Source organism: Struthio camelus, chromosome 1 (assembly GCF_040807025.1).
Source record: "Struthio camelus isolate bStrCam1 chromosome 1, bStrCam1.hap1, whole genome shotgun sequence".
In the NCBI taxonomy this organism is placed as follows: domain Eukaryota; kingdom Metazoa; phylum Chordata; class Aves; order Struthioniformes; family Struthionidae; genus Struthio; species Struthio camelus.
Genome location: NC_090942.1, coordinates 66,768,987 through 66,779,010, shown reverse-complemented (window position 1 = coordinate 66,779,010; position 10,024 = coordinate 66,768,987). Strand labels below are relative to the sequence as shown.

Sequence of the window (10,024 nt, the reverse complement as noted above, 5' to 3'; positions counted from 1 at the left end):
CCAGTAGTTGCTCCACCCCTTATCCAAAATCCAGTCAGAACATTTGAGAAAATTAGTAGCCTCCTCTTTCTTATATACACACACAAACATATACACACAGATATACAAAAAGACCCTTTCTTAGTTACTGAACAATTTGTTATTATGTCAAGGTCCCAGTACTGATGATAAATAAATAATCATTGTCTTCCAGACAGCAGCTACTATTCTCTCATGCTCATTCTGTCCTGATCCATGAAAGCTATTTATTCATAAGGCTATTCTCTGCACTGAGGCATATGCCATCAGTAACAGCAGGATTCAGACTCGAATTCAAAATTTTTAGGCCTTTTACTCTGGTCTTCCAGTGGAGGTGAAAACATCTGTTATTAATGCTCTTTGTGGGACAGAAAATACGGGAGATTTAGGACTGAATCCCTTGGCCTGTTGCATGCACAACTTGTGAATATCAATTTGCCCTGCATCTCATAGAAAGCCACACATCTAAGGCTTCCCATGCTCCCAGACCTGCCCAGCTTCTCTATCATGTCCCCACATTCAGCTCGTCAGTGTCCCAGGCTGAGCTGAGATGCTGCTACGACACTGAGTACTGGAGAACTGGCAAAGAGCGTTTAAAAAATCTCAACAAGTTTAAAAATATTTTATTGTACATGAACAAAATAATGTTTAGTTATACCTTTTCCACATGATCCGTACCGTAAAAAAGATGCCATTTAGAGGCAAAGGCTGTTCATCCCATGAGAGAACCACCATCTATAAACGTTGCCTCTGTTTGAGGTAAATGAAACAGAGCTAGCGAGAGCCAGCAATCTCATCTCTCCCTCCTTTGGGAGCAGACATCCTACCTCTGTATTTCGAACAATTCTGGGGGAGGGAAGCTGCACTAAGCACAGAGAAACACCCTGAGGCGGAGCACTCCCTCACACCCCAGCTCTCTGGGGAAAGGAGGCTTTCTCACCCTTATGTATTGCCTCCTCCTCTCTGTCAGAAGGAAGGATTGTGCCTCCTTCTCTCCTGTATCCTTGCTGCCACAAATAGTTTCATAGACTGAGATATCCTATTATACATGTTGCAAGTCATTAAATAGCAAATCTGCTGCTGAAATCAATTCACTGCAAAAACAAATAATTTTATGTAGATTTTTTTTTATTACATTAACAGATCTCTGTTAAATTAACATGGGCAGTCCAAGCAAAGTCCCAAGAAATCTCTTTTCTTACATTACACATAGTAAAGGAAGGAAGGAGACAAACTCAAGAAGACTTTATTTTCTGCTGAGGAAATAAAGGTTTCAATTACCAATCTGTGAGGTACAGTATGCCACAGGGAATGATAGGATGTTCAAAATTTTCTGTAATTCTTTTCTGTGGGGCCCACGATACCTACCAATGAATAAACTCTGACTGCTAGACGGTTTTGTTGCTGGGTAAGGAGGGTGGCTGGGGAGGGATTTCTCTGGGCAGTAAGCGCTAAGAATACTTTCTGTCATCCTCTCTCCTGTTATCCTTGCAAATTTGGAGTCACTGGCTGTAAAGGGATTGATGAATTGCCCTGGTTGCAGGCTCTTCCAGCAAAAGGTGCTTTAGGGAGCGGAAGAAGCAAAGCCTGAAAGGGAGATACCTGCTAAATGGCATTTCCCCTCCTCATGAGTTACTGTATTAATAAAGCATGGTGCGTGGGAGGAAAACACAAACAGATCATCGGTGTTCATGCTGCAGGCTCAAAGCACACAGGCTGTAGTGCAATGCTGCTTTGCAGATGCTGAGCTGTGCGTGCTAGCAGAGGAGATGGACGAGTTTGTTACTCACAGCTTCGTGGCTGAATTTTTCAGTTTGCTGTGCCATATGTCAGCCAGACTGAAGATGGCCAGTAAAGTGCTCCGGGTATAAATGTGCACCTGCACATATGTACCTATACATGCAAACACATCGCACCCATGCATACTCATGCAGAAACTGCTAGGGACGCACACGATTCACTTGCTTTTACAAGCGCTTTGTCCAGCTGTTTATGCCTTTGCCTTTGCCAGCCTGCCCTGGAGGCTGCTGCAGGCCCGCATGCCCAGTGGTGACTGCCAAAGCCCAGCGCTCTGACCACTTGCACCACCTGCAGTTTGCTGCAGTCAGGTGGTGCCAGATTGTCCGTTCTAGCTCCAGGGTTTGGAGTATCCCTGTTCAAGGACATTGGGGGGTTTTACTGTTTCTTTTGCCCAAGCGATGCAGAAAGATGCAAACGTGGCTCAGAACTGGGGCTGGAGTCCTCAGTTGTCCTTTATAGCTTAGGGATATTGGATTTGGGCCTATCTCTTTAACATATTATGTAAAGAGACAGAGAGTGTTGGTTTGAAAGGAAGAAATAGATATTCAGCTGATCTTCCACACTCTGGAAGTAGAAAGACCTCTAATAGCAATGAGAAACAGCATTTATATGACTCATTCACAAAAATTAGGGGACTGGCTTTAGAAGAGTTTGGATTTTTCATTGCTAGTCACCTGCCCGGCAAAATATATCCCCTTTTTCTGTTCATTAAGGCCATATCTTCCATAGTTTTCTCACAATTTATAATAATCTGTTCCACTACTTCTGCAAGCAATTTTTGCTACAAACCAACAGTTTCCCTTCTGCCCCCATAATCGCAGACTGGCAAATGTCTTCTTCTAGCAAGTGGTGTGATATGATTGTTCCCGACTGAATGATTTAGGATTCGTTCATGCACTCACATGCGTGCGCACGCACACACACGCGCGCGCACACACACACACACATAGATGCAGTATATTTTACAATTAAAGATGAACCACGCTGCAAAATTCAGCACCAGGTATGATTTAATTTACTTTCTTCCCTTGCCTCAGGGGAATTCTGAAGCACAGTCTTAGATGAGCTATGTTCAAGTGATAGAACCAGGAAAAATGTGTTATTGTTAAATCAAACAGGGCCTTTGTCTCCCCTTGGACTCCGCTGAGGACAAATCCGTTTTCCTTTCAAGAAATAGGAGCAGAAGCAAAGTCATGTGCAAATAATGAAAGGATCATTATACACTGTTTGGGAGAACTCTTCTGGGAAGCAGGGAATTGTTTGCTGCTGGTGTTCACAATGCCCTTTGTCTTCTGCAAATGTTATTGTGATTAAAAACTGACTCAGCCAAATTACTATGAAGCAGACAGTGCTTATTTTCAAGAATATTTGGAATGAATATATTCGCCATTATTTCTGATTTTCTTTTACAGAGGGCCTTTTCATCTCTTTATAACAATCTCTGACTGGACACCACTGGACACCTTTTTTCCCAGCTAGGAAAACAGCATTCTTCAGCATAATGCACATCAGTATGCATGTATATTATGTATATGTTTATAGGAATTACACAGGTTGACATAAGGGCATATCTATATGGTGCATACACCAGACTCCTTTCTTCCCCCTGTCACAGAACATACCTCCCAGCCAGTGCAGAAATGAATTCCAGGGACTGAAGATAACATTTTTCTCTGTTTACCATGTATCTATCTATAAAGTATCTATTCCATGAGGGGGAGCTAGAAAACAAATAATCTTTAACTAAGCAGGCTATTAAACTGTTTACAGAGTAAAGTGGTGGACGTGCTACACGTGTCCCTTATCAACGAGAAGAGATGGCTGGGTTGCTGGTGTATTAAATCTTCCACTATGATGGCTCTTTGTTGTATGGAAACATCAAGTCGTGCTTCAGGGCCTTGTAAAGATTGACAAAAGATTCAGCCCAAATGTCCTTCTGGTGCCCCTGGGATTGAGCAGCCCTGTAGGCCGTGTAGACCATGGTCAGCACTGTCCTTTCAAAGTCTTCTTTCTTGAGGACTCTCGGGTAGGCGGACAGCCTGCTACTCAGCCTGCGGATCTCTGTGATGCTCTTGGGGATAACCTCATTGCAGATGGTGTCAAACTCAGCAGCCTTCCTCAGCGAAGCCAGCTCCTCATCTTTGATGGAGATTCTCTGACTTTTGTCAATGTCAAGCTCAGCTAAAAGAAACTGGTACAAAATCAGAACACAGAAAGCTATTTATCTTCTCCAAAAGAGTCTAGGCAGATTAAATGTGAATTCACAACATGCCCTTAGGTCTTTGCTTTAGGTCAAACGTAGACAAACCTCTCATAGCACTGGCTGGAGGTGGGGCAAACCAGAAAGTCTCTATGTAAATGTTGCACTCAGTTCTGTGTTACCTACCTGGGAAAATCAGAGACTGGCTATGGGCGGGGGAGGAAGAGGAAAGAGTGGATATTCTTCTGTTTTCTAACATAGGCAGGTTGGTGCCATGTGGGGATTAGAGAGATGGGAGATAGCCATTCTCCCCCGCCTAGCGCCGAGAAAGCAGCGGTGGCCTGGCTCTGTGTGAGAGCACAGAATAGATGGCATTTAGCTTCTCAGCTGGCATTCTCTGCTTAGACATCCAATCCGAGTCTACTCAAAGTGGGAAATAGATTTGGCCCAGGTACCTTCTTCAGGTGGCCTGCTTTCCCTTAGCTAATAACATGAAACTATTGCAGATTGTGCATTATACCTGCAGTCTCTACTAGTGTGGAAGCAGGGATCTGAATCATTTTTAAGCGAAACTGTCACACCCTGGAGATTTCTTTGCAATGACTGATATTGGTGGCTTTGATAGTTTGATCCAATCATTTGGGGTTGAAATTCGGATTAAATAATTTAAATGCATTATATTGTTAATACATAAATGTTCTGGAAGGAAGTTACTTTCAACGGAGAGCCATAGGCTCTGGTCTTCACTTTGCCTGTGGAGCAACTAGAACTCACATTTGAAGTACCTCAGGCTGCTGCATGCTTTACGAGCTGAAAGAGGTGAGTATGGCATATATATGTCTAGCCCTTCCCTTCTGGTGAGCTACTAAACTGTCAGCAATGGGTTTATGGCTGGGCTGAATAAAAATGACATGGAAAGAGATAAAGGATAACCCTAGTACAGACAATAACCGCAGTCTTGGTTAGGGTTTGAGGTACCATTTGGTCTCATATACTGAACCTCATAAAGCAGGACCACATCTTCCAGCGAGTTTTGTAGTACTGGGTTAAGGAACATGGCTGAAGACCTCTTCAGTCGCTGAGCAGCTGGGAAAAGCATAGCTGGAAAACAATAATGGGAAAACAGACGTTTCAGAGTGCAGCCAACACTGAAAACAGTAGTAGATTCAACTAAACAATTGCCTTCTGTAAAAACTTACTGTAAAACATGACTTCTCATTGTAAATAAAATGAATCACATGGGCTGCTTTGACAGTAATCTGCTAGGGAGAGAGATCAGCTGTTTGCCCTGTACCTATACAATGTCTAACACAGCAAGGTTACAATCCAGGCATGGGACTCTAAGGTGCAGCTACAGTGTAAAGAATAATAATTATCACTGCAATAACAACGGAGGTTAACATGCATGTTTTACTCACGACTCAGGACCAGGGGAGAGAATCTGTGACAGAAATGAGTACTGGTCCTACATACAGCCTCTGTTTTTCAGGCCTTTCTACTATTGCCACACTTCTGGAACCCTATATTTCTCTTAATTACGGCTGTCTAGAATCTGATCTCTCGCTGGGTGACAGACAGACCTCTCCTCCAGAGAGCAGATCACCTCATCTACCCTGGAGTATATATCTGGAAAGAGTGACTCAGTCTTAGGGGACGCCTTTGCCTCTTCTTTGACTGCTGAGTAAGCCTGTGACCAGCTTAGGCCAGACAGCTAAAAAAAGTGAGGTGAATTCCTGTCTCTCTTATGACTTAAATGCTACATAGCCTCATAGCTAATTGTTCAGTCTACTGTGGTCAGGTATTTATTTGCTGCAACAGATATAGGAAACATCTGATGATGCATAACAGATTATCTACATGCTTTGAGTTACTACAGTGACTCCCTAGGAGGTGTAAATACATTTTGGAATACAGAAAAAAACTGTTCTATTTGATGTTATGTGTATATGAACTGGATGTTGGTAGTTTGGAGCTGTTCTTTCTTTTCTTTCTTTTTTTCCCTAATGCCTGGGAACAGGAACTTTTTAAAAGCTGTGCTTATGTGATTATTAGTACATTTTATCTTCTCCACTTTAATTATTGTTCAAAATTGCAGAGATTTGGAAACTTGTCAAAAAAGAGAGAAAAAAAACCCCCAGGATTCTACAATTATGAATAACATTAGATTATTTCTGAGTTTCTGAAAGATTTCATGCCACCCTTTATCTATCAATCAGATTTATTTTCCATGAAATATTTCTAACTAGCTCAATTTTGTCTTGTTTTTCTGAAGTTCTTGTGATGGATTTTGCATATTGCCTGTAGAAAACCTGAAGGTCATTTAAAAGTCTCTCTGTCAGGTGTGTAAAAATTTTCTGGAGTACCTGTAATTATTTTACAGAAAAGTTGCCCTGGTCCCTGACTGCAGAGTTTCTCAGACAATTTTTACCTTTGATTGCCTAAGCAGCTGACAAATATGCAGTTCTTTCAAGACTCTGTTACTTTAACATAGGCCTGTTTTCTGGGCTATTGCCAACTGTTGACTTTAATAAAGTTTGACTTGTTAATGATATTTAACTTCTAGTGATGCAAGGAGAATGAAACCAGGCCTCAAGAGATTTAGTTAATTAGAATCTTTACTACTTGGCATAAAGAAAATTAATTGTGGTAATACTAAGTATAAAGTAATTCGTGCTTGACCCAGCAAGGGGTATTTTGGCCTTGAGTTAAACATAGTATAGGTAGAATGGCTTGTTAAATTGCAATATACATGTCGGAGCTGGATACTGCTAACGTCAAAAGGGTACTTTGGTGATGGGTGTCAGGCATTTTGGTACGACACCTACAGAGCTAGGTTCTTCGCGTTGGATCCATATGATTTTAGATTAGTATTTGTTTAAACAATGGAATAGTACTTGCAGGGTATGTGGCTAAGAGCCTGAAGGACTGAATGTACCAAATAAAGGACCTGAGCTGTTGAAAAGGACTTGCTTTCTGCTGTACCTTTTGTCCCATGTGATGCCTTTGCCACCTGATCATCTTGTCTGGCCATGCTGAGGAGGTGGGGAGTTTGGAAATGTCCCAAGCTGCCTGCAGACTCTGCTCTGTGACAGTGCTCAGCTTCACATTCAGCAGTGTTCATTTGTCCCTAGGTAATAACTGTTCATAGGACAGCCAGAGGGATGAGCTGATCAGAGGGATAGGCATCTCTATTTCTTGGCATGCCCTGCCTTAGTAACAACACCTCTGGTCTCTCTAGTGTCCTTCCTATTACCTTCCTGCTCTTGGAGAAAGGAACCTAGCTCTGCTACAGCCTGGTTTTGACCCAGATAAACATGTCTGATCATCAGCAAACAGATGCCATCCCTTTTTTGTGCTGCTGCTTCTTCACCAGCACTCATCCCTCTTGCTCAGAGCTTTGCTGACGCACACTGGAGCTATTCCATCTTTCACTCTTGGTGGTTGGAAATGCAATTGAGTGCATGTGTAGCTCTTGAAACTTCAAGTACTAATTACTGAGTAATTAAAACTTTTATCACTGGGCAATTAAAGCTCTAATTACTAAGCAGCTAGCAGAAATCCAGTCCCTAATGATGATGATTAATTTTTATCTCTTTTAGATGCCCTTTCAATAGAAATAGCCCCAAGGGGCAGAGTACCTATACATATGGAGATGGTTTACGTCTCAAAACTTCCCTGAGCCATGAAAAAGGTGTCAGTGGTGTCTTGCGTCACTTCTTTCGTGCTTATTGCCACCATACTGATCACTCTTAGGTTTTAGGCCACGTGCAAATTTCTATTACAGACCTGAGCTAGGAGTCATCGGATTCAGCTGATCACCACTCACCCAGAAAAGCCTCACCAAAGGATTTCTCCTTCCCTAAATATTACAGTACTGACTTAGCACTGACCCGCTTGCTGAATCACAGGCAACACTTTGGGAGGGCATCTGGGTTTTCCTATCCAGCTTTTACCAAGATGACATGGATTAGGTTAGGGAATTTGAAGGGACAAGCTGCTATAGTGTGAGAAAGAGCTTTGTGTGCATGTCAGAAGCGTATTATCCTCAGTAGAGACCAGGCCAGCACTAACTCCCTGAACTCATTATCTTGTTCCCAAAACATATGAAACTTTGTTATGGATCTTACAAACTCAGAAACTCTTTCTGAGCTCAATCCTTATTTGTCATGGTGATTAGATTTTTCTGTTTCACATTTTATCTCAGTCCTTCCCTTTCTCTCTTTTCTTGCACAATATTCAAATCCTTCCACCATCACCCCCACTGCAATGGTCTCCATGAAATCCCATGTTCCTCAGATATTCCGTGAGCATTTAGAAAAAGCACTTTCTGATTTTCATTGCAATAACTTACAAGGCCTGTAAGTTTAGCACAAAAGCTGAGACACAGAAAGGTTTGCAGGCAGTCTCTGCGTTTCGAAATCATAAATCCCTCTTGAAACTTTTCTGCTGACCTGGCCTCCTCTCATATTTACTTCTAGCTCTGACGTGAGTTAGCTGTGCAATATCAAAGAATAGCACAGGAGTATTTCTGTGACTTATCATCTTTTTACCATTTTCTACCCCAAAGAAATTTCCTGTAACATTATTGATTATTTCTTAGGAAGATGCGGAGCAAGTTGAATATTTTTGTAGTGATGATGCAGCCAATTCATTTCAACAGAAGTAACTGTTAATGTCTGGGGAGAGTAGATCCCTAATCAGTACTGACAGAGGGCCCAATCCAGTGCTCACTGAAGTTGATGGAGATACTCCTATTGACTTATTGTTTTTGCTTTAGTTACAGAAGTTTCAAGAAACCCCCAACTGAGATCTGGGTGCAGAGCGGTCACATAATAAAAAGTTTATAATCTACAGAGATGAGGTAGAAAAAATAAGGCTTTCATTACCCTCATGGAAAATAATTTCTATTATATGTCTATGCATTAGTGGGTTCATCGTCCTCCAAATCCCTTCTTCAGAGAGACCCTAAGAGTGATCCCTGATCTGGCTGCCCTTGCTGCCCACAGAGGCCTCAGGATGGGAGGCAGATGGGCACAGTACTCCTGAGCATGCCTGCCCGCATCCTGGCCACCTGCCTGACCCAGGACAGCTGCTGCCCAGGCGCCATTGAGTACATCATCACATCTGCCTGAAGCTGGTGGTCATCCAAGGCGTCCAGCCCTGACAGTGGCTAAAAAGGGCCCCTCAAAACACAGTAAAAGATGTAGCTATCCTCTTCACTGCTGGATTGCTCCCTGCTAGAGCCTGGCCACTCTCATAAATCTCTGCTGACTCAATTCTGGTTCTCTTTCAGGACTATCTGGGTTTTTAAACAAAAGCTGCAGCAGCCTTTGCCAACTTACTGGCCTGCTTCTGTTTAGGTCTTCTAACTATTTAGGTCATAACAGCTTAGAAATTTCTTTACTGTTTAAATGTAATGTCAGCTCTGAAACTGACAATAGCTTTATTTGAAAGCTGTGTTAATCTTTCTAAATAACTGAGCCAGAATTTTCTGGACCTCATTAGCCACATGATAAGTGTTCATCATCCTCTTCCAGATTTTCCATGTAGTTTCACTGATGAGGGGGATGGATGTTTGGTTTTCTTTCCAGTATACCCTCCTGCTCCTGACGTATAATTCCCAATTGCTGACTGTGATTTGCTTGCTCAATAAGCAGAGAGCATAGCTGCAAAAGTACTGAATTATTTGTGCATAATCAATGCCCTTTCCTTCTTTTCTACGCCAAGGTATCAAGCCAAGAGCATGAATCAGGTCCTGGGCTCGCCATCGCTCCAAAACACGTACGTCTTCTGTCAGAATGTGGCAACAACTTCCTGAGGCTTCAGGACAAAAATTCAATTTAACTGGGGCTGTGACTCAGTAAAGATTGTTTTATTTCGCTTCAGGGCCATAGAAAAGGGCTGTCTAACGGCTTCAGTGGGACCCCTTTAATGAAGGACAGACGGGGCAGAGGAGCTCGAGTGGCTTGTGGGTATAAACTCCTGACTCCCTGCAAGCAGAGCAAA

The 10,024-nt window shown here is 42.5% G+C and overlaps 1 protein-coding gene across 1 annotated transcript in view; it reads right to left on the bottom strand.

Moving 5' to 3' along the window:
* Positions 1-1,187: 1,187 nt before the first annotated feature.
* The window catches only part of FAM180A (family with sequence similarity 180 member A), a 28,090-nt gene continuing 19,253 nt past the window's right edge, over positions 1,188-10,024 (bottom strand). Inside the window, exons 2-3 of the mRNA XM_009679910.2 lie at positions 5,019-5,119; positions 1,188-4,009 (exon numbers count right to left, since the gene is read on the bottom strand). Coding sequence (XP_009678205.1) covers positions 3,668-4,009; positions 5,019-5,119 — 443 coding nt within the window. The 3' untranslated portion in view covers positions 1,188-3,667. The remainder of the gene's footprint in view (positions 4,010-5,018; positions 5,120-10,024) is intronic.